The following is a 24,882-nucleotide window of genomic DNA, read 5'->3' as shown; positions in this document are numbered from 1 at the left end:
TTATATGATAAAAGCACTCAACAATCACCACAAGACAAAGATAATAACTTACTTAGTTGGCTTAAGTTTAGGGCTGCAATGACTATAATCAACAACTTTGTATTGATCATGAACTATTCAGATTCATCAATTTGAGGTTTTTCTTAATCATTTAAACAAGCTTTCCAACCATGTATTGCATATTGTACCGTGAATTACCCTGTACACACACCTAATATTTGAGGTATTAGAGTTCAGCTTTGCTAAAATCACAGTTTTCAGGTAAACATTCTTGCACACATGTATGGACTCATGCTGGAAACACGTAATGGAAAAACTATTCAGAGAAGCGGTTTCAAACGATTACAGTACACAACAATGCGTATTAGGTATAGTGTATAAGCAGAAACTAGTTTAAAAAATAAAATACTGACAAGGCGATAGTTGTTGTCTGTTTTTAAAATGAAGTGAGCCCAACTGTGGACACAGGTTCTGCTGCAGTGTCAACACAACCAGGCTAACTGCTCTGCTGCTGCTATAACAACCGCAACCACGCATAAGCGGGGCAATGTTGACTTCACTCGCCCCAACACGAGTCGCTTCATTAAACCCATGCATGTTATGACAACGTGATGTTTACAAACTGAATAACCCGCACACAGGACAACAACTAGCTCACTCGTTGCTAGGCTAACCGCTAGCTGTGCGTGTGCTCGTTAGCCCGCTAAAGTTAGCTCGTGTTTACCGTGTAGATATGTTCCTATAGCACCACGAATGACCGCTGCGCCGGTTTAACAGCGGCTCTGGTTGCAGTCTAACTTATTAATACGTTATTAAGAAAGTAAACAGCCGTGACAACGTGCAGGAAAATTTTACCGCGCCAGACTCTTGGACAAACGGGACTTGATTGGTGGCCAGATGCTGATGTCCATCGGCACTTCCCGTAGCCGCCATGTTGGCTCCAAAATCCCGATGCGAGACTTTTGCAGATAAAGACTAATAGAGATGCGACTCCGCGTTTTTACCAATAGGCTCCAAAATCAAAACATCGACTATTATATAATCACTACATCATTTATGGTATCCAGTGTAGCTTGCTGCAGAGCATGGGTATGTCTTCTTCTCATAATAACATCCAGCATGTTGTACACTGAGAGGTGCGACGCTGCCCTCTACAGGTCGGGAAGCGTTTCTGCCACTTGATATTCCACAGAGCAGTCAAATTAATGCTTCAACCGCCTTATTTACAATGCGATGATTCTTCTCAATGTTAAACATAAAAAATATATTTTTAAAAATATATGTTTAAGGAAACAATAAAAGCTCCAGGTCAGACATGTCTTCTTCTTTACTCTTCTTATGACATTTTTATTAGCTCATTACGTGGCCAGAAAATATGGTCGGAATTGTGACCGTAAACCTCTTAATTCAGAAAAAAAATTACTGAATCCGTGCTCACAATAATAAAGAGGCAATACTGACTTGAAACTTAACTGGGTGTTTATTTTTTGTTTGTTTTGAGTTTGTAAAAAAAAACATGTACATTTTATATTTTTACGATGTTGCTGTTGACTGGAAATGACAGCCCATTTAAGATTCCTTGTGTTCAGATAAGGGGCAGGCAAATAATAACAATTGTATTCTAATAACAAACAAACCTTCTTAATCCCATAATCTGTGTTTTATATCTGTGTTGAAAATTCTAACACCTGTAAAAAAAAAACTCCAACTATCAGAGCTACAAAGAGGCACAAAACATGTATAATCATATTCTCCCAAAAAATGTTTTAACTAACCCTAACCCGAACACTTTTATTTTATAGACATTTCACACTCAAAATATCCAGGATACAGGCGACATCTTACATTTTCTTTAAATTTATCATGGCATTTCCTTTTTATTTGTTAGAAAATCAAGCTTGACTTGGGTCTCAGTTACTACAACACTATTATTATTATAACACCATGTTATTCATCTCCATTTACTTGTGCTTCTATTAGTGAACAACCATGTGTGACAGGAGTTCACAGACACTCAGACATTATACACACACATACATGTAAGTTGTCAGTAGCTCATGTCAAAAACATGTGGCTGCAGCAACCTCTGCTACTCTGACATTTGTGTCAGCAGATTATGGGAAACCTGGCCGCAGGGATTTGTTCCCCTTCGAAGAACAATGGTAAGGTCCAACACGGGTGAGGCCTGGGTCAGATTCATGTCAGGGTTCTTTCACACCGAACAGTGTCCACAGAGCCAGAAACATACTTTAATGTCACAGTTTGCTGCAGCGGTGGTGTGGTTTCTCTTCTTTTGAACAGCTGTCCACGTACAACAACAGGTGGTAAACCTAAATCGGTGGTGTGCAAGAGTCATTGGTGCCCCCTATTGGAGCTTCAGAGAAGTTATCTTACTGTCCAGCTCATCCATGAAGCCTTCATCCACAGACTCACTGTCCACCTCCTCTACGTCCAACTCTGTGGGCAGGAACACGTGGAGCTGAGTGCGACCTGGACCAGCAGCACCAGCAGCTGGACCTGGACCCAGGGCTGGTCCTGGAGCTGGACGTTGCCTGCAGCTAGGAAGACATGGCTTCCCTACGACAGACAGAAGCTCCCTCTGAGATGAGAAGTCACGGAGCTGCGTCGCTGCGTCCACACTCAGGGTCCGGTTGTGGGTGTTGCGTCGTGACCTGGTGCTGGGCTGGATGGCCTGGGAGAAGTGGATGTAAGTGGATGTCGGTCTGCTGCAGTTCTGGCTGCTGGACAGTGGTGGATGCCAGGTCTTGGAGGAGAGCAGTCCTGGTGGTGACTTGGAGAATGTTGGAGGAGGAGGAGGAGGAGGATGACGCTTTTGTAAAACACTGGGGCACTGGTGGTTGGAGAGTCCATCGAAGTGGATGTTGTCGTTGAGCGTGAGCAGAGATGGTTCACTGAGGCTGTGGAGGAGGAGAGCAGAAAGAGCACGTTGATGACAACATCATCAACAAAATAAAGGATTTAGTGGCATCTAGTGGTGAAGTTGAATCCTAAACCACTGCCTACTGTATATGGGGACCAACTTTTTACTTATGGCAAACTATTGTAACCTAAAGCATAATATAAACTGTTGTATTGTGCCAACAAAGCATCTTTAAAAACAGTGGACCTTTAAATTTCAAAAAGATGCTAACATGCTGTCACTTTTTTAAAGGTGCATTATGTAATAAATCTAAAGCAACTGGCCATAAAATCCTCCTAATATGTCACAGAGACTCAGGAATAATGTTCATATAACAAACTGTATTCACCAACAACAACAGTACAGCCAAAATATTAGCATTTAAAAAAATATTTTTGCAGATTGGCGCCACCTACCACGTCTACCAATCATTGTAGTTAGTAGAGTCTCAGCTCCTGAGCAACCATGGGTTGCCAGTTGCATCAGAAAACAAAGCCTAAAAGACCTTGGTATTTTGAATTTGAATGTAGTAACCGTTTTTGGCCACATTCTTACATATGGCACCTTTAAGTATCACCAGTCATTTTCTGATCTAAAAGAAGTAAGAATAAGAAGAAAAAGTATTTAAAAAGTGAGGAGTCAGGATTCAGCCATGGTGGATCAGTGGTAGGACAAGTTGTCTTTCAATTAGAAGGTTGTGGGTTAAATTCCAGAGCAAGACACTTAACCCCATGTTGAAGCGAATCTCTATATAAATACAAACTATTAACTCTTCTTCTTCTTCTGATTTAATTTGGTAGTAACGAGTAACAAAAAGAGGTAGAGGAAAGGAAGTGAAGTAAACGTTGCTAGTAACCAAGTAACATACAGATATGTGAATTTACCTACTCGAGTACATTACAATACTGGTTGTCACTCGAGGAAAATTGACATTATTCTTCAGTATCTTTACACAATCTCCTCATTTATTTGATGGTTATTCAAAACCTGCTGTGCTTGGGCGAGTGGAGGCCATCAAATACTCCCTGTGTGTGTTCATGTGTGTGTGTGTTCGTGTGTGTGTGCTTCACTCAGGTTTCTCCCTCCTCTGAGTGGAGCCAGCGTGGCACCACTGTGTGCTGCATCAGACGACGGATCGGCTTCCACACCTGAGATTTTTGACACACTGGTCCACACTGACGGCCTCCACCCCCCCTCTGTGCCTCAACATAATGCTATGAAAATTGGAACGCACCCCAGAGGAAACAATTACAGTGTAATTCCAGTCAGGCGTTGAAGCTGCGCTTTGACAGGAAGCTTTGCAGAGACGCTGGAGATGACAAACACCTGATTAATCACATTTAGAGCCGCAGTGATAACAGCTGCATGATGGGAAATGTATGCCATGTTGACATTCTGTATATTATTCCACACACTAGTGTTCAATTTAAATCTTTTAGCCCATTAATGTACAATAAAGTGTCCAATCAGGTTTTTAAAAGAGGTAGTGACATAACATCAGTGCTGATTTTGTTGTGATCTCCCTCGACAAATAGACTCACCTAAATAAACCTACACAGTCTCGCTGTTGGATTGCCGTTTTTTTAAAGCTGCTCACTCAGCTTCACCAAAGTCCAAAGAGGAAATCTGTGTTTTTAACCCCAGGAGGACACAACAGATTCTGCCTTTCTGCTGCTGGTTAACCCAAATAAAGGATTTCAAATGGCAAAGTCATAAAATAACATTCTGTGTGCTGTGATGAAAAATTACACATTTTCTCTCTGGACTTTGGTGTAGTTTCCACTCAGAAGTCCATCTAAAAAGTGAGATAAAGCTTGAAAACATCTTCTTAAAATGTCACAGAAATAAGCAGGTGTAGATTTAATTAGGTGAGCCTTTTGTTTAGTGGCTAAAAATCATGATTTTTATGATTCCACACACAGACACGCCTACATGTCTCAACCATGTTTCATGGTTTTCTATACAATTAAACACAACATTTGTGTCACATCTGCAATTGAAGAAAAAATATATTATAAAGCAAACTAAACTGACCCAAGTCTGTTTTTGTTATGTTTCAGAGTGGTTCAGTGAGGATCATCATATCATACCTGAGACGAGCCATGCAGCCTCTCCTGCCTCGCCCCCTGCCTGATGCTTTCAGAGACGGCAGCCTCAGAGGAGCTGGCTGCACAGACGTGGTGAGCAGACAAGTCCTAACCACAGTCCCGCTCTTCTGGACATGACAGGGTCCGCTGATGTCCAAACCGAGGCCGATCACGGCTGTGGGGAGTGCAGCTCCGGCTGTGCCACTCATGGGTATCTGAGTATGAGTCGCACCTGGAAGGGAAATGATGTTTAAGAGTCTCTATGCTCCACTGAGGCCGTTTCCCCTCTGAAGTGAACTGATGCAAAGACCTGGACCGATCATCTGACCGCCTGCAGGCCTCAGGGGGGGTTGAATGAAGACGTTGACTGTATGGCTGTAAGCCGCGGGCAGCGGACGCCATCAATGATGCATGTCCATGAATGATGCATGGCTGGTGCTGGTCAGGTGGACACCAACTACTTTAGCTGCTCTCCATCGCTCCCTTTCCCTCTTCCCCAGGTCAGTTTACAGTCAGAGTGAACAGAACAGGTGGTAAACGGACAGAGATACACAAGGTTTGGATTCACGTCCAGGAAATGTTCACAACACCAGAGCGAGCCACAAAAACATTTAAAACCATGCCCTCTTCTTTCAGTTTGGTTTTAAATGATTGTAAAAAAAAGCTTCAATTTATTTAAACGTAGGACCCGCCATGGTCCCCCTTTCCCGGGGGCCCCCCCAAGTCTCTAGAAACACCCCTGTTATAAAGCATTTTTGTTCTCAGAAACTTGATAAAACATTAGCATAACAATAATTGTATTTATTTGTGTTAATACCAATGTGTTTGGGGGAAAATTCAATGGCTGTCTATGGCTGGCTGATGTGAGCCCAGTTTTTTAGTTTAAGTATGAGTAAATTGAGCAAATTAAGAACTTAAATTGTGATTAAGAACAGATTATCTAAACAATTCAATTATCAGTATTTTAGTATAAAAGTGAATTAAACTGGTACTCATGGTCCTGTTGTGTAAAATGTTAGGCAAAAAATAATGTTTTATTTGGCAGAAATCAAAGATAAAATAATTTCATTCAAGAGTTATGACTTTTGAGTATATTTGAGTGTTGCTGCGACACAGGTCACAGTTCAGACGACACACACCTGACCCACATTCGACCTCCCTCCCTGGAAGCGCGTGCCTCCAAGACTCCTGCGGATCGTCTTGCCTCCTCTGGGCTGGATGTCCTCCAGGGTTGACAGCCAAACCACAAGATACAGGTGTGACGGAGCAGCGGAAACACGGCAGCTCTGGCTGTAACCGTAGAGCTTCAGAACAGAGACACGGCGGCCTGCCAGACGCTGTGGTGGTGGTTAATCACCTGCTCAGAGAGGAAAAACTAACGCTCCTTCACTGCTTTCATTAAACACATTGTCTCATCATTACATCAGCAGAATTATAATTTGAGTACCAGTTTAAGAAAACGCACTGTACAATCGTACAAAACTGATTTAAGTAGTCTCTCTAAGATGAAAAAATACCACAAAGAAAAATAAAATTTGTTTTAATTCATTTATTAATTTTCAAACTTAAAAAAAACAACAAAACAGGAGTAAACATGACTCCCCTCCTCTGACCAGCATGACCTCTGCTGGACGCCTCCTGACACTGCAGCTCCAGCTCTGCAACACACAACAGGAAGTAAGAAAAAAATAAACAAGCTGAACTTGAGTTTCATTGGCACAATCATGTTTGAAAGGTGAAGTGTAACTTACATGGAGGTCGTCGTCTTGACGTCGTCACAGAGCAGATTCCTCTGCAGCTTTGACGTTTCATCAGACATCTTTTTCTTTGTTACCTACAAAACAGGAGACGAAGAGGAAAGTTAATCAAAGGGAGATTTTATTTTTATGAGAATAAATACAGTTAAGTATTTTTATTGCCAATTTTCTACAGTAAAAATGTTGATGCGGGAAGTAGTAAAACACCAAAGCCAGAGGCTCTTATTTTGAAGTACAGGAAGTGGAAATGAGAAGTATTTATGTATGTAGCTTGTAAAATGTATTTATCTTTACTATATATTTTTTTTTTTTATGAAAAGATGATATTTATTTTCTGAGAATAACTACTTAAGTCAATCAAAATGAGTATTGATATTATCTAAAATCCCCCAAACAGACAAAAAATGTATTTAAAAGGAATAAACCACAATACATGTATTGGTGTGTTTATCAGTGCAGTTTAAGTTTAAAGGCTGGATTTTAATCTGTAAAAACACACATTTACACATAACTTGTGTGGATCTTACCATGGTTAGTGGATGTGGATCATCAGCCTCCTTCCACTGGTCCAGGCTCCTGTGGCGAGAAACACACAGTGAGAGTCTGACAGTGAACCAACTGCTCAGCAGGTTGTTGTTTTTGTTTAAGACTTTAAATTATTAACAATAAAAAAATACCAAAGCGGTGTCATGGTGTCACCTTTGAAAAACAATGTTTGAGTAACAGTGTTTGGTGTGTACATGTTTGTGTGTGGATATGACTGGAGATTGAAAAGGAAACGTAACCAAACACTTTTTTGAGTGTTATGACATGATATTAAAATGTGAGTACATGCATTATGTGTAGATAGATTAGACTGGGGTCACACTGAATGCGCGAGCAGCATCGCAAAACATCTCACTTTTGTTTGTTTTACCGGTCGTCTGTAAACACAGGATTAATTCAAGAAACATCTTACACCGAAATACACCATAAACGAAGACGACAAAGTGGAGAGCGTGTAAAAAAATCTTGTGCCTTGCATAAAAACACGAGAAGCTTAACACCAGAAAATGGTAGTCTAGAAATGGCGTTTAGGGGCTCAAAAACGGCAGTTCTTGGTGGATTAAAACGCCAATACGGCAAAACATTTGCTTATTTTCCTAAACTCCTTACATTTCCGCAAGCATTTCAGTTCAAAATGATCCTTTAACGCAGAATTTATGTTTTTATCCATTACATACGTCTAAAAACAGCAAGTCTCTTACGATTTTCAAAATAAAGTGCTATAGTGTTTGTATTGCCCAAATCCATTCATTACTATTTCCAACAAGGTTTTTATGTGCCGCTTCACGCTGAAGGAGTTTGTGCATTTAATTGAGCACCGCTGGCTATTTATAGGGTTTAAAATTATTGATTTAACACGCATCCCGTGTGGACCCAGCCTTAAACAGCATGTCAGTGTGAGGAGAGGCACAGACATGAAGTGTGATGACGGTTCATACACAGGTAAGAGTTACAGAAAACCACCTCGGCAAAACTTCTGAAACTGCAGGAGACAAAACTATAACTCAAGACAACATTCAAATCTGTTGCACTGCGGTGAATTCAGTTCCAGAGCCACGAGAAGCTGGACTTCACACGGACACGTCAGGGGAGTCACTGCAAAAACAACCTCCTAACACAGTAACCATCTAGAGAAGGTGGTCGTTCTTTTTTTTCTTTATGTGCAGACTGTTGGGGGCAGCGCCCTTTTAGACAAGGCCATCAAGAGGCCTGAGCGGGACATTCTGGCATCACACTCAGACACAGGACGTGGAAAATGGTTTTCAAAAAGGATCAGGACTTGATTAGAAAATGGATCACAGTGCAGAGAGAGAGAGAGATACACCTCGAGAGCCTCCAGGGCAAGTACCTCCACATCCGAGCTCGTCAGAGCTCCAGGAAACACGCAACGATTCTTCACGGCTACGTTACAACTCCGATGTACAAAGCACCACAGGGAAACTGGCCACGGTCGTCACACACTGTACGATTTCAACGTGGCCGGCTGGTCAGAGGTCACTGGAATGATGGCGTTCAAGTGTAAAAAGACAATACACGAGTAGTTCTTCAGTGAGAGGACAGAAGAAAGGAAGACAAGAGACTAGTACAGCTGATAATATAAAGTCTCTCGAGTGAAGAATTATCAGCTAGCAAACATGATTGCAATCAAGTATGAAACTTTATTTGCTTCACATTCTGTCAAATAGAAATAACTGATATTAAGGGGATTGCATAATACCCTGGTTTGCTTTGGGTGATGTAAATACATGTCAAGTGTCATGGTATAGATTCCTTCTCTTCGTTTTCCTGATTACAGGCAAGTTTTCTATACATTGACCCACTTCTTAAAGACAGCAAATATGTAAATTATCGTTTAAAGTCGTATCTGTAACACCTAATATTTTGAATTGGCTGAAAATAATTTCCAAAAGATGTTTGGTCATTTAAAACATTGACATACATTTAAAGGGTGGGACATTTCTGCAAATGGACAAACAAAACAAAAAACACCCATGATGCATCTGCAGGCCCCGAGTCCAGTATTTGGAATTGTGTGGTGTAAATGAACATTTAATTGTGACAGACCTGAACCTAAACCTGATCATCTTTTAAAAACAAGTCTGTGATCAGCAGTTTGGGTTGTGCGTAAAAGAGATATTATAAAAGCAGGTAGGTTTTTTTTAATATCTATATATTAAATGGTAGTAAAAAATTACTTTAGCAAACTGCCATCATCTCTCTTTGAGTGCAAATTATGCTTTTTTTCGTGGAGTATTGAAGCTGAAGCTTGAAGATGTGATAAGAAGACTTAAATGGAGTTGCAGTTACAACAGACTTGGCCTCCATTTTGACAAAGTTGCATAATAACGGTGAGTTCCTGACGGCAATAAACCTACACAGAGTTTGTGATAAATGACTAATTACTCTATCATATTGGTGTGGTGAGCTGTGAGTCCAGTGTTTACTGAAACAGTGAAGAAGCAGCAACTTCAAAATACAGTCAATGAGTGTATTCGTGGTTTTTAAGTGGATCGTTTCTCCATTATGGAAAATTACAGAAAACTGCTTCAGATAATTCTGCCTTTTTCTTTATTTGCAATAGCATTCGTTTTCCCTACCCATACAACACTAATCTATAGTGAAAAAAGGTTAATCTGGGAGTGTAGATACTCCAAGTGAGAATCAATCCTCAATTTATAATCCATTATTTCAGTATTATGCAAAGACCTGTGGTTGAAGAAAAACTCTTCAACAGAAGGATAAAATTCACTCTTTCAGTAAAAGAGATTGTGGAGTAATAAAGTACAGCAAACTGCATTAAAATACGATGTCTGACAGATTAACACATTCAGCCATCCCACCCAGAGTGACCCGGTCAGCATACGTCCCATCCCGGTACCACACACATTCCACATCGAGACATTTTCTGCACACAACCGACGATGACACATTTTTGATTTTTCCATGAGAAAGTTAAACCAGCTGATGTTTCTGAGAAGGCAGTGAGATGTGAAGTGTCACTATTAGAGGTGATGCAAAATTAGAGACAGAACAAAGGCTTTCTGAGAGAATTATGGTAGAAAAAGGTCAACGCGTTTGCCTCTTTGCATACTTTCACTGCTGATCACCAACAAACTCACGATTCAGTCGGTATCTTAAGTTTGCAATGCCAAAAAAAAAAAAAGATGTTTGCAACACATTTAACTGTAGTTTCAGCACAATTACACACAACTGCGTTCTTTAAAATGTGTTGAACCAGTGACTCAGCCGTTTCCACGCATACACTGAGAGAAGTTTAAGTACTACAGCCACACACACATACACGAACAGCTCAGGTTGTGACATTTCGCCACAGCCACACGCAGAAGGACAGAGATCTGCACTGTGATGCCATTCTTTGCAAGTGTGATGCCAGAAGCCCTGTAGATGTCACTCTGAGCAGTGACACGGGGAAGAAGAGTTTAAGTCATGATAGAGCTATGCAACTGGTATTATAGACATGGATGGGGCACTTACCTTTCGTGTTCAGCTGATCTGTGTAAGCATACCTCTGGCTGCAGTGCAAACATGTCCAGGCTTTACTGTCCACTGACTTGTGCAGCACTACTCATCGTCATTGTAACCCAACTGCAGAGAAGAGCCTCTACTGTGGACTGGGGCAGCCTGTCTCTGACAAGCTGGCTGACAGCAGCTAACACACCTCACATTTACCCAAACACATGACACACAAACACACACACACTCAAAAACAACATCCTCTCTTCAACCAGAAGGTGCATGAGGCTTCCTACCTCGGGTGAGCAAACGGTGGGTTGGTCAACCAACAGGTTTGAAATGAGGACTATCTGAGAGAGTGTAGGGGAGTTAATCACAAGGCCTTTCTCTCACGTGTCGCTAGAAGATTGTTAATAAAGTCAAAGCTTTGGCTTTGATTTAGACTTTATGGCAGCAAAATAAGAACATATTCCTGTAGAGGGCAGCACTGCAACACCCAGTGCCCAAAATTAGGTGTTTTCTTATCAATTAATTATTTACTAAAAAGTCTATAAGGCCTTATCCACACAGAAACAGAATTTTCCCAACAAGCTATTTGCCTTTTTCCATAATAAGCATCGTTTCTCCAAACACAATAACAAGACGACAACCGAAATAGAGACAGAAAATGCAAGCGATGTTTTTTCCCAAAGTTGCACATTAGTTGTACAAACACAAAATGCATGAGTGGCATAATATAATTATTTTTCCCACTCCTGTTGTCTAAAAAGAAAAGCATTTTCTGATTTTTGTGCAGCTGGTTCTGTGTGGATAAGAGCTGCTACAATACAAAAATGTACAGATTCACCTAGCGTGAAGGCCGTATGAATTATTGTTTAGCTGACTTCTTTTAAAAATGTCAGCATCAAAACAAAAGATTATTATTTACATTACAGTCATTTTATGAAAATTTGTTGGCCAAAGAGGAAGTCCTCGTCTTGAAGGTCTCCAATACGTGGTGACAAAGGCCACAACAAAACTTAAACTTGATTAGTTTGGTGATAATTTCATTGGTAGTAAGATTTCAGCTTTTTAAACGTGAACATGTTCTGGTTTCTTAGCTCCTCTACGACAGTGTGCTGAATCTTTTTGGACGAGCCAAAACCTCTGAAGATGATGTGATTTTTGGTTCACTATTTTCTGATATTCTTGGGGTTAGGATTAAAACTTGGATTAGTTTGGTGATCACATTTAAGAAGTTGAAGTCGACTTCCAACCAATGAAGTGATCAAGTTCTAGTTTCTTAGCTCCTCTACGACGGTTAGCTGAATCTCTTTGGGCGAGCCAAAACCTCTTAAGATTATGTGGCTTTTGGTTGACTATTTTCTGATATTCTTCTGGCAAAAACATCCATGAGAGCCCTAGTACTTACTCTGTAGTTCACTAGCTTGATGGTAACCAATTTTGACTTTCACAGTTAAGGTGTCTGAACTGGACATCTCCGTTTCAGACCATGTGATTAATGATGCCCTTCAATTTATTTGAGGACAAATAATGACATGGAGAATCTTAGACATCTCCATATGATTCATATTTTTCTACAGTTTCTACAGTCCGTTCATATATCTACAGTTGAGGCCCCATCATTTAGATCCCAGTGTATTCCATTCCAAATTTTATCTTGCATCAGCAGATTTACAGAGTTCGGATAAAATATCATTAGTTTACCCATAAACCATGAATATTGGCTCATTATCTTTCCGAGAAAACCCATAGTGGGCCATTTCTGTCAAAATCTCACTGCTGATGGCTGTGTCAATTGCACCATACACGTTTCAGTCCGAGAAAACCCATAATGGGCCATTTCTGTCAAAATCTCACTGCTGATGGCTTTGTCAATTGCAGCATACACATGTTTCAGTCAAAGATAGATGTTTAAACTCATGCAAATGAAGCTAATGACTAAACTTTGGCGTCTCTGCATCCGTCAAATGGTTTTCTTTGACTTTGTTGGTTCCCCAGATTTGAAAGTGTCTCAATCAGAGAGACAATCATGTTCTTGACTGCTGTAACATGTGCTGTTAAATATGATTAGTACTGCATTCAAACAATTCATGGCAATAAACTTCTGATATATGTTGTCAATGACAAAGAAGTGCTTCCTCTTTGTGACAATATCAACTTTCAGACATAGAAAAAGATTTTCCTTCATTTACAACAACAGTGCTACTTAAGAGCCATAATCTGTGCAACATCTCAGCCATGAGATGAGATTAGATGGAAGCGGAGTATATTTACAGCCTCCCTTGTAGTTTAGTCAAGCTACCGCGTTACTGTTGGCGTTAGACCAAATCCAGCAATGATACGCTTTTCCTTGGATCTTCAGTAACACGACTTTGCGCTTATTCAATCTGACCGCATTCATTCAGCTCGTTCCATGTTAAAAGGAGTAAATAAATCTTAGCCGCCCTGGTAGGAATAGTGTTAAGTACATTGTGCTCACCAGGTTACTTTCAATCTATTAATGCAAAGTCAGAATGTGTGGGAAATAAAGCGACAACCTATGTGACTGTCAGTTCAGTCTTTACTGGCGTGACAAAGGTCAAACATACCACGACCTACCGCAAAAAGGTGAATGTAACTTCTGTTAAAAAAGCAGGTGCAACACTGCTCTACGTACAAAAACGTTGCTAGATCTGAGGTTACCAGCGACTGAATTACTTGGTTTGGAAAGTTGCTTCTCATAGTCCAACACCTTTAAAGATGGCCAAACCTGTTAAAGAAAAACAAATGGTACACAAAACCAACAGACATACAGAACATTGCAGGCTTTTAAATTTACAATTCAGTCCAATTGTTTTAGCAGAAACTTGAGTAGATTTGTCGTCTCCCATTGATGAGGAGAAGGAGAAGGAAATCTGGTTTACACTAGCAAACCCTAATATATGAACTTTAAGTATACTTAATTACATTAATATGTTAACTGAATTGACATTCTTTAACATGAATTTTATTTTATGATAGTGAAAATATATTAAATGTAATTTGCCTTTTTTCCTAAACTTTTACATTCTTGATTGTTAAGAAAAATGACTTCAATTAATAAACTTGAAACTGTTCATAAACTAAAACACAGAACTTTCTCACCTTTTCACCTTTTTAAGATATCTAAATTACACCTCAAGCCAAAGTCATCATCTGGACAAAGGCATAAGAATCAAACACAATTTTTTTTTTTCTTTAATTATTTGACTACTCAAGAATAATTTCTAAATGTACATATCAGTGAAGCAAAGCAGACCAAGGTTTCCTTTCCATTTTATCCGCACACCGACAGATCGGGTAAGTCAAAACTTTACAGGTCATGTTTGTGCCGAGTAAGGGAAAGTGAACATAAGAGCTGGAATAACAGATCATTAAAGTCTCCGGTTACATCAGACATGTGGCTATGATCCGTCTCTTAGGACGATCACACCAGGGACAAGAGTGATGTACCAAACTATTAAAAAACAATTACTGGAAGGTATGGAGAATGCGTCCCCAAAGTCAATACTCTGGTTACTCTGCAGATAAAGATATTAAGAATTAAGTTAGATTACTCTTAAATTCAATTCTATGTCAATTTACATAAAATATATGCCACAGTTTAAAAAAAGAAATTCCAAGTACAGTGCCCTCTACTGGCATAATGAAACCAGGTAATGGTAGCAATTCTTTGATAATGACTGAAGTATACCATAACTAAAAGTTACTCTACTTCCAGTGTCAATTATTTGAGGCATTGCTAAATTTATATGAAACTTATATGACCAGATTCAAGTGATTTGCTTTTTTTTGGTTTCATCATTCGAAGAGGAATAGAAATGCTTCAGGGCTAATTCATCTCATAAAATAGGCCAATACTTGTTCCAGAGTCAAAATGTATACTGATGTTACTACAAATCTGCATATGGCAGTTTACTTGGCATAATACCAGGCTGAATCTTTTCAACGCTGGGTTTAAAGCATTTCTCTCATGAGTTCCTGAGGTAACACTCAATCGGGTTAAATTCCTCCATGGTCCACAATCATTGAGAGGTGGTCAAACCTGTTAAAGAAAGAATGTACAGAACACAAGACACGTGTAACATTTCAGGTGCACAACGCAACAGCATTACCAAACTCGTCCAAGTATGCGTGGTCATCAAGTTTCAGGGTTCGCTCTGAAGATGTCGCTCAAAGCAGCAAGATTTCTTAGGGCATTGCGTAAGATCGCAAACTGCAAGTTAAGAAACTCCAGACCTCTTGACAGGCTAAAATACTAGTCCAACTACCACAGGATACACAGGAGTCCTGTTACAAGTCCAAATGTCCACCACTGTGATGGTTGATGTCATCAACGGGCCCCAGGTTTATGTGGTTCTGATTTTTATTATCTAAAAAATGACAACAGTAGCTTCTTTTCCACTTGGTGCCAGGCAACGGTTTATCAGATCAGCTGTAACAACGTCAATGGCAGGCAAACTTGATACTATGCGTGCAATAAAGGCACCATTTGTCCTTAGAATACGAAAAATATAACCAATGTTTATCATTTAGGTACTGAAAACGAGGGCAAGGTGCTCACAAAAAATACCCTCCTATAATTTAAGGCCATCATCTAAAAAAAAATGGTGGATGGGTTTTCTTGCATACGACTGGCTCTGCTTAATCTGTTGACACGTTTTCATCACAGAAAATCACGTTAAATGCTATATGTAAGTGTTAAAAATGGACAAGACAAATGAAATGACTTGTTCACATAACTCAATGACTATGACTCTTCAGCGATTCATGAGATGGAGCCAGGTGTTCTGGTGTAACCAAAGTTACATGGTGATACCCCCAACAGGTGATGACGTAGTGACTTGAGTGGGACCAGAATGGGCAAATAGCACATGTTAAGTCGAGCTACGGTTGTAGCAATGCCCACTTTAATCTTGTCAGTATAACAGGGTTTCCAGTTTAGCTTGTAGCTAGTTGTTTTCCTACAGCCATGGACTATAGAATATCACAATCTAAGCAGACGGACCATAAAATTAGTCTCCTTGTCAGTATCAGCGGATGAATATGCTAGAGTCTGAATTTTGCAATGTTTTGTGGGTGTTGTTCTATTCTTCTGTGTGGTTGACTCTTCTATTATTTCCAGGATTCCACCAGGATTGGCAACTGTGGCGCACCCGCACACAGAGCTACCAAGACAGCTCAGGTCCAACTCTGGTCCAACTGAAGGTATACAAGCTGTAGTAGTGAGTGGTTCAACTCCCCATCACATTACGGTTAGTTGGACTTTGAGAAATCAATATTAGTACAATTTCAATTGTATATTTTGTTCACAACATCATGTAACTGGGTGATGCAACAAACGTTTGAAATGCATGATTGATGTATATATGTATATATTCATAAAATGAAAGTAAGGAATTTAAAGGAGCCAAAGTCTCTATGGGATTAAGACCCTCTTCTTAAACATCCTATAATCACTAAAATTAAATTAAAAAAAGTTCACTTGCCAGTTACAGAACAATGAACATTAACTGATATTTACCCAACATTCACAAATAAGTTGGAACTAGCCACTACAAAGATATATTTTTTTATTTACTTAACCACGACTGCCATTATCGTTTTTAAATAATTGGCCAGAACCTGCAAAGTGCAAAGGGGCCAACTGTTACTATATGACAGTGAAGAGTGACCTTTGTACAGTTACATAACTATGAGGAATACAAACTCCAAGTAGGTCTTTAAAAACATGAATAAGTGATGGCGACCCAACACTTTCTGAAAACATGTCAGGCTTGGATTCACCGCGACCCTCATGAAGAGGATAAAGCAGTATAGAAAGAATGAATCCAGTTGCTATGAATGTGGGGACATAAAATTAAGGTATTTTGTCCACAATTACTTTCTGTAAGTCTTCAATGTAATGAAATGCATATTCAACCATCCTTGGCCCAGAGCATGAGACAAGCACAAGGTGGAGACTTATTTGTCCACTTAGTAAACCAACAACCACACACACAAACACTAAACCACAAGCGTTCTTAAAGGTTCTATGTGCATTATTTCTGCTTTACTGAAGCACGAGCAGACTTGCTGAACAAAGTGCAGTTTACATAATGCCCCTACTTAAATGAGACTTTAAATGGTTGCGTCTCAGTTTCCGCTGATTGCAGCGATTGTGAAATTGAACGGCGGAGTTGGGCATTAAAAATGGAAATTGAATTGAGCCTCTCCTGTCTGGTCTTTATATATCTCAACATTAAGTGCAGCGAGTGCATGTTTAACAGTGTCATTCTGACCTAAACGAGATATTACTACTTCACGACTAATCGCCATTATATGGAGTTTTATATACAGTGCGAAATTGATTGAATGAAAATTAGATCATGGTTTAACTATTGCCAGCTTTGCTTTTTATTGTGCTAGTAATGTGTCACTTTGTTTCAGAGGTCAGGATTATATCAGAAATAACACATAGACCCTTTAAGTCCTAATGTGGTGTGTATATATAGCCATATTTATAGACACAAACAATGAAAATTGTTTGCTTTAGTAATGTACGGTATATATAAATCTTCTAAAAATAAATGTTTTAAGATTTGTCCGGATAGAACCAATGTGTCTTTATTATAATACATGCTTTGATTCCAAATGTATGGCACAAAACACAGCCATAGAAAGTTGAGAAAATGTTACAATTATCACGTCACCACGACTCACAGAGCATAATACACCTAGAAAAGAAAATTTAACATGTTTCAGAAAGAACTAACGCATCACATGAGGTTGAGCTACCTTACTACTGACAATACAAAATAAAAAAAGGAAAAAATATTGACTATGTCATAAAATGAGAAAATTGTCAAGCTAAAAATATAGCAACAACTTCAACTTAAATACAAGAAATACGACTCAATATGTTGGTTTTGAAAAATCTGTACAAATGCTGCTGGATGCATCAAAGTGCAGCGTTTAAAAACGGGGTTTCTTAGTGGGACCGTCAAATTCCTCGCGGACCCTGCCGTACCCGGGGTTACCAGGACCCATTCCCCTAGGACCACCCTGGGCAAAACGCTCATTGCGCTGTGGTGATCAATTTGCAAGGGAGGCAAATAGGAAGGTGGAGGAATAATGGTACGGGATAGTCAGAGCGCAAGAGCACAGTTCATGTCCATGTGAGGTGAACAAAAGGGTGGTTCGTTTTACATTGTGAGCAGATTTACAACACAACCAGCAGGAGACGCATCCGAGGAAAACGTTCGTTCCAATATGAAGGTCCACAGGTGCCACAGGTTACATACGGAAAAGGAAGAGAGGGTAATGCTTTCGTTAGTCAGTGCCTACCTATCATGATCTCTCCAGTGCATGCCAAGAATAGCCTTTCGTCCTCACCAGCCATCAGGTGAAGCATCTTGTAACTAGGGCTGTCACTTTTTCCAAAATCATGTTCGAACATCACGTTAAACATTATGGGACATGCTATTCATGGCCATTTGCCCCACATATACATAAGTGTGAGGGCATGTATCGTCATTACCATTAGCCTCGTGTGGTTCATCACTTGTTGTGCTGACTCAAGTGAAGCCAACACCTAAGATTTCCAGCTTGTACACAGATTTGTTTGTTACGTTGATATGTGTGGTGTAGAAATAGAAACTATGTTCAAGCGCTGCTAATGTCTTGATTGACTGCACAGGAGGATGTTTAGCTTATGTTTATCACCGTAAAACAACAGAGCAACGTCACCATCTTACTCTGATGAGCCAAGAGGGTTTTCTAAGTGGATCAAATGCCAAGCTGCACTCACAGCACCTCTGCTAGTACACTAAGGTGTATGTGTGAATGTCTAATTCAAACAATTCAATGAAATTCAGATAAAAAGTGACAGCCCTTACTTGAACTAAAGGTCTTCACCTTTTCCTGATAAATATGGCAACAGATACATGTCCAAACCTCTTTACAGAGGTATTTAGATGTTTGCAAAAACGTATAAATACAACATTATTTTTTTTAAGTTCCTTGTTTGCAGCCAAATTGGTTAAATTTGGGAAAGGAATTTCTGAAACATAGAAAAGGTAGTTCATGTGCCAAATCCTGAACCTGCTCAGAGCCTCTTAAGCAACTATATATTTTATCATATTCCAAATTCTGATGAGCAAATCAAGTCCAGGGACTGTATTTACATGCACTTGGGCACAGTAAAATGTCAACATTGCACAAGACATTCTGCTCAAAACTATTGATCAATGTGCACTTCATTTGTCAGTTCAGACCACTTCTGTGAAACTAGAGTGAGAGGACAGCTCCAATTTACAACATGAGGCTACAGTAGAGAAATTGTAGTAAATGTAGTAAAACTGTTGAGAATGAATGTAAAAATGTGGCATCATTAATCTGCTTAGCCTATGTCATTATTAGATATGCTTACTTCAGCAGATAAGGAGTGTCATGATGCAAACTTGTGACAACATGGTTTGTGAAACTTTCTTTGCAAACGTCAACACTGCCACAGACTTGAACCTAAAAACCTATAACGGATTCTTAAGAAAATGTTCTAAAGCCATTTAAAACAATACTGAAAGAGTAGACCAAAAGGAAAATACAAGCACAAGTCAACAAAACCCTAATGATAAACCATTTTTCAAATACAAAACCTATTGAAGTTGCAGCATAAACGAGCTCTTAAGAACAATGCTTCATAAGAGGGTTTACAAGGTGGGAAATACTTTTCACTCGTCACTCTACCACTGACAACTGTAATCGGGAAACTGGGGGTGCACCGATTTTTCAGTATTGGCATTTCAGCAAATAAGATGACATTCAGCATTATGCATGCCGATGTTTATCTGGGATAAATATATATACAGAAAAGGTATTCTAATTCAATCACCTTTTGAAAAATGCAAACAGGTTCTAAAACAGTCGCTTGGGATGCAGTGATTCCATGTGATTGTTGGACTAAACTTCGTCACTTCCACTTAGAAAGTGATAATTTATGGTGATTTCTTTGTCATGGCCATGAACAGAAACTTAAATAATTATTTAAAGGCATGATTTCAAACACATTGTTACTTTAAGAATAGGTATTGTATGGGCCCATATTTTCATTGGTGCATCTTTATAAGATAAAAAAAAACACTTGAAAGTGATATCATTCCAAACTGGTACCACTGGTACCGAATATTCAACATCTTTGTAAAACACAAGGTCACAAGGCCGTGCCTGCCCCCATCAATCTGTCCTGCTGTAAATCAGTTAAAGTAATCTTTTCAAAAATGTAACAACATTCACCATCAGCCTGCACTAAAGGCTTTACAACTGCTCAGTTGAAAAAAATTGGTTGATGAGGTTAATACTGCTGGTCCAGAAGGTGAAAATACAATTCACTCAAGTAAATTGCCAAAATACACACAACGGATGATGCATGGAAACTATATTATAATAAGCGCAATGTCAGCTGTTAAAAGGAAAAAATAACACTGGTGGATGCCCATTCTGCCTTTTGGTCAAGAAAAGTGCCTGTCCAGCTCATGTGGGACAGGGCTTGCAATGCAAGTCCACTACACAAACAGCTTGATAATGGTCAGAGGAGCCATTGAAGTCTGTCTAATGTTGTCACACAGCAGTGTCTAGTGATTTAGTGCAGGATGATGGTTTCTTAGCTTAAGACAGAAAAACTCAGGAGATGAAATTGGGGGGCTTGGTTTGTGTGTGCAGACAGGCAGCATATCCATCAGTCAACAACCAGCAAAAGCCACTTGGGAGCGGCTGTGACAAAAATATCCATAATAGCCAATCCTGCTCTGCAAACTGACTTCTATATTTCAAATCAGCCAGGTGTCTTATCAACAAAAAGAAAAGCTCAGCACAAACTACATTAACTACTGATCTTCCCAAAAGTGGGATACATTACCATTTCGTTGCCCATCTGGCCTCCAGAGGCTGGTCCCATTCCCTGCTGTCCCATTGAGAACTTCTGGTTGGATCCATTGAAGTCTAAGAGGAACAAGGCAAGTTAACATACTGTAAATGGCATGAGCTCATAGATGTCGATGGAAAAACTGGTTAGGTCTCACCAGACTTTTACACCACTGTTCTATTTCAAACAAACAACATGTAAAAGTAGTTTTAAATTGATATCTCGTCTTTGAGGAGTGAAATAGTTTTCGTCTTTAAAAGTGATCACATACACGACTGAAGTTTGTGATACAAAGCAATATTTGAAGTGATATAATGATAGAAATATAGAAACACTTACCACCCATGCCTAAAGCTCCACCAGAATTCATTCTCATTTCCCTGTCCCTCTGTAACAAAAGGAGAAAAGACAAACATTAGACCAGTAAAATATTGATGAAACATCTCACTCATTTGATCAGGAGCACAGTTTTAATATTGCCTTCAAAAGTCAACTCACGTCCATGTAGTTGCCCATCCTGTAGTTCTCCTCACGCTGACGACGGACCTGTTCCTCCATCTCTCTCTTACGCAACATCTCCTCCTCTCGTCGCCGTCTTTCTTCCTCTTGTCTATTTCAATTAAGAAAATATTCAATCACTTGATTTGAGTTGATCACGAGTTGTTAAATATCTACTTTTGTACTGTGTTGATGATGTCCAGGGGAAATAAAACCATCGATATCAAATCACCAGATTGTATTTCTAAAAAATGGCAAATACCTGAGCTGCATTTCTTTCCTCTTTTGCATTTCCTGACTGTGCATCTCTTCCATGCGCCGTAGTTCCTCTTGTCTCCTCAGCAGGTCTGCAAGGACACATAAAACCAAGCCAATTAATTGGTGCCCATTAAGACCAAACTAAACGTTTGACAAAACAATTCAGGCTTCCCTTCACCCAGCCTGACAATACCAAACTTGCCTTGTCTGAGCAGATTGGCCTGGTGCTCGTGGTAAGCATCCTCCATCTCGCTCTCGAGTTTCTCACGGGCCTCGTGCATGTTCTTCTCCACCTGCTGCCTCTGCTGCTTCTCCATTTCATCGAGCGACTTCCATCTCTTGGAGTACTCGTATTCAAAGGTTCCAGGGCGTGCAAAGCGAGGTGGTTCCTCACGTTCTCTGTAAACACAAGACAAAGTTTTACTGCCTTCTGTGTTGACCAAAATGAGAAGATTCTATTCTCTTTGGCCTTTACAGGCACAGAATATGGACCTGTAAGGATGACATGTGGATAAAATAAAAAAAATTGTAATGCTCTGAAAAAGCATCGCTTCCAAAAATCTTTGCATTGTGCAATATTTGGCTTTCAAAAATTAATAGTATTATAAGTATCAGCACTTATAGTTAAGACACTTTGCCACCCCCTGCTGCCCTTCATTCTCCATCATTAACATCTGCCACGTCACACACTATTGCTAAGTAACAGCTGTAACCCCTGAATGCCCCCTCCCCCAACATTCACATGACACCATCTGCTGTTCACAGAACAATTACTATGCGGGGCATTTAAAGCATTGTCACAACTGAAAAAAAAAATAAGAATACTTGTTAGTGCGAGGACAAAGATATGACAAACATGACAAATGGCAACATGCTTACGCTTGATATCTGGGGTTCTTCTGAGCAAGTTTCTCTGGAAGACCATCTTCATCATCAAACTGCTCGAGTGGCTCAACAATAACGGGCCGGGGTGATCTAATGAAGGTAAAAGTAAAAATAACATTAAAACACAATAAAAGAACAACCCTAATGGGTACCTATTTATTCATTATGTACTAAAGTTATTTTACTTACGTAGAGAGCAAGAAGACGCCTTCATTGCAGCGGTCCAGAGCCTTCCTGGCTGCAGGTTTGGAGGCAAACTCTACAATACCCTTGCCTGAGGAGCGTCCACGGTCATCTACAATCACAATAGCCCTCTCAACCATTCCAAACTGTGAGAATGCTTCCTCCAGGAGTTCGTTGGAGACGTACGGGGACAGATTCTTGATAGACAGAGCTGCAGAATGTGTGGCAAATCGGACACGCAGTGGTCTGCCTCTCATTGGCGTGTCATCCAACTCTGCCTTTGCTATCTCCGCAAGTGCCCGGGATTCCTGTAAAAAAATCATACAATTGAAATATACCCAAACCAGCAAATTGAAACAGTGGTTACATAGCCTCGACGCAAATAAATCTTACTAAAAAAAAATCATTACAACCATATTTAAGAGCAGGGAGTCTTACCAGGCGGATGAAACCAAAGCCTTTGGCCTTGTTGACAAAGACCTCACTGGGTTCTCCATACTTCGCAAACATTTTCTTCAACAGATCCTCTGTGATGTCATTTGGCAGATTACCGATGAACAGGCGACAACGCTGTGTATAGGTCTTCTCACCAGGTTTCAGCAGCATGGACAGCGTTGCCTTAAATCCTCCCTGAATATACATGAGTTGATATGAAAAGTTAGTATCTCTACTGTCCTGGCGAAAACTGCAATTTACGTGGACACAACAAATATTCTTAATAGCGCAATTATACTAACAAAACAAAACAAAAGACAACGAGCTCACGTTTTATAAACGTTTTGAAAACCAAAACACTGGTTACACTAGTGAATTTAAATGGGCGACGAACTGCCCATCCCCCACGCATTGTTTGTACGGAACTCGACGCGACCCATTTGTATAAATCAATTACCGGAAACATAACACAAAAAAGGCGAGTTATGCTGTAATAAACATGTACAACGCAAAATAATGCAATTTAACGTCACATTTCGTAGGTTTAATGAACACGAGCTCCTGAAACAAAATGGCGGATCGTTAAAGAGACAAAATGGTGTGCGCGTGATTTAACTCACAGCCTGTACCGGCGCACTGTGTCGGAGACTTGCTGCCTCAAGACCGAGTGACGTTTACAGGAATTCAATGGCGACCCCGCCCGTTCAGTTCAGCAGCACTACGAATCGAGCGCACTCTAATTCGTACAATGAAGAGCTAGCATTAGTCAACTCCAATGGCAACCGAAGCCAATAATAAGAGTTAAACACGGGGGAAAAAACACCGACCTGTGAATCGCTCCCATCGGTCTCCATTGCACCCGTATTTTCTTGAGGCGCATTTCGCTCTTCTTTCCTTTGCGCCATTTGCCCGGCCCTCTGTCCGTATTGTGGACCCATCCTCTGGCCCTGCTGGTTCCCTGTCCTCTGGCCTTGTTGGTGCCCCATTTTCTGATTGTGCTGAAAACCCGGCCTGTGGCCCTGTTGGGGCCCCGGCTTCTGGGCTTGCTGAGGGCTCGGTTTCGGGGTTTGCTGAGGGCTCGGTTTCGGGGTTTGCTGAGGGCTCGGTTTCGGGGTTTGCTGGGGGATCGGTTTCGGGGTTTGCTGAGGGATCGGTTTGGGGGCTTGCTGAGGCGCGGCCTTCGGGCTTGGTTGTGGGGTCTGCGTCTGCTGCCCGTTCGTGTTTCCGACCACTGACTTCACCTGTTGGTTCTGCTTCTCATTCTGGCTCTGGTTGGCCTGGTTGGGCTGCGGGGAGGTGATGTTGGGTTTCGGTGGTGGGGACTGAATCGTCGGCGTTTGCGTCGGGGTTGTTGGAATCTCCTGTTGTTGCTGTTGTGGCTGTGCTGGTTTCGGCTGCTGCTGCATGGGGCCTTTCATGGTGAGAGCCGGGCCGGGACTCGGTGGAGGGATGATGGGCTGCGACTGGTTCTGTTGCGGCTTCGGGGAAACCTGGTTGTTCGGTTTGTTGAAGTTGTTATTCGCTCCCCTCCGATTCTGGTTGTGATTTTGAAAAGGATGGCTCCTGAAATGTGGACTGCCCATTAGCCCACCGCGCATCGGGCCGCCGGGCCCACCGCCTCTGCGTGCCTGGAAATGGTTCATCCCGAGTCCACCGCGATTGTTGTTGAATCGATTCATCGATAATTATTGTAATTATCTGCCAGACGTGAAATTTTTAAAAAGCAAGAATGTTAAAGACTTGCTGCGCTGCAACCGTTCACGGCTGGGTGTTAGCAGGTCGAGCTTCTCAAAATGGCGACTCTACTTTGAGGGGAAAAAAAGAGTCTTTCTTCCTCGGCGACAGAGAGAACCGCCCAGCCGCGTTCATTGGTCCGTCGCCCGGCAGGAGGAGTCACAAGAGCCAGTCTGCTGATGC

General features: G+C 40.6%; 2 protein-coding genes across 3 annotated transcripts; both read right to left on the bottom strand.

The window, feature by feature from the left end:
• Window positions 1-1,545: 1,545 nt before the first annotated feature.
• On the bottom strand, window positions 1,546-5,453 carry LOC310935474 (uncharacterized protein). Its single transcript, XM_083899377.1, has 3 exons — window positions 5,318-5,453; window positions 5,011-5,239; window positions 1,546-2,918 (listed from the first exon to the last, which is right to left on the bottom strand). Exons 1-3 carry the CDS (start codon window positions 5,328-5,330, stop codon window positions 2,366-2,368), a joined length of 795 nt encoding a protein of 264 aa, XP_083755503.1. The 5' UTR covers window positions 5,331-5,453; the 3' UTR covers window positions 1,546-2,365.
• A 1,088-nt stretch (window positions 5,454-6,541) lies between these two features.
• On the bottom strand, window positions 6,542-24,757 carry sfpq (splicing factor proline/glutamine-rich). 2 transcript variants are annotated; one of them, XM_083899738.1, is made up of 12 exons: window positions 23,793-24,757; window positions 22,969-23,160; window positions 22,537-22,838; window positions 22,342-22,437; window positions 21,665-21,861; window positions 21,467-21,551; window positions 21,205-21,316; window positions 21,046-21,094; window positions 20,701-20,783; window positions 7,292-17,870; window positions 6,759-6,841; window positions 6,542-6,665 (listed from the first exon to the last, which is right to left on the bottom strand). In XM_083899738.1, the coding sequence occupies exons 1-10, from the start codon at window positions 24,642-24,644 to the stop codon at window positions 17,760-17,762; spliced, it is 2,079 nt and encodes a 692-aa protein (XP_083755864.1). In that variant the 5' UTR covers window positions 24,645-24,757; the 3' UTR covers window positions 6,542-6,665; window positions 6,759-6,841; window positions 7,292-17,759. The 2 variants fall into 2 exon arrangements, with proteins under 2 accessions (XP_083755864.1, XP_083755865.1); XM_083899739.1 differs by having other exon boundaries at window positions 7,292-7,340.
• Window positions 24,758-24,882: the final 125 nt, after the last annotated feature.

Source organism: Microchirus variegatus, assembly GCF_963457635.1.
Source record: "Microchirus variegatus genome assembly, chromosome: 13".
NCBI classification, from domain to species: Eukaryota; Metazoa; Chordata; class Actinopteri; order Pleuronectiformes; family Soleidae; genus Microchirus; species Microchirus variegatus.
Note: the sequence above shows the minus strand (reverse complement) of the source record. Positions and strands in the feature narration are given on the sequence as shown.

Coding starts and splice junctions, on each gene's coding strand:
- LOC310935474 (XM_083899377.1), bottom strand. Junction 2,919..5,010: donor GGCTGCATGGCTCGTCTCAG/GTATGATATGAT, acceptor CCTCCTCCACAG/CCTCAGTGAACCATCTCTGC.
- sfpq (XM_083899738.1), bottom strand. CDS start 24,644: ATGAATCGATTCAACAACAATCGCGGTGGACTCGGGATGAACCATTTC. Junction 23,161..23,792: donor CCGATGGGAGCGATTCACAG/GTCGGTGTTTTT, acceptor ATGTATATTCAG/GGAGGATTTAAGGCAACGCT. Junction 22,839..22,968: donor GCTTTGGTTTCATCCGCCTG/GTAAGACTCCCT, acceptor ATTTTTTTACAG/GAATCCCGGGCACTTGCGGA.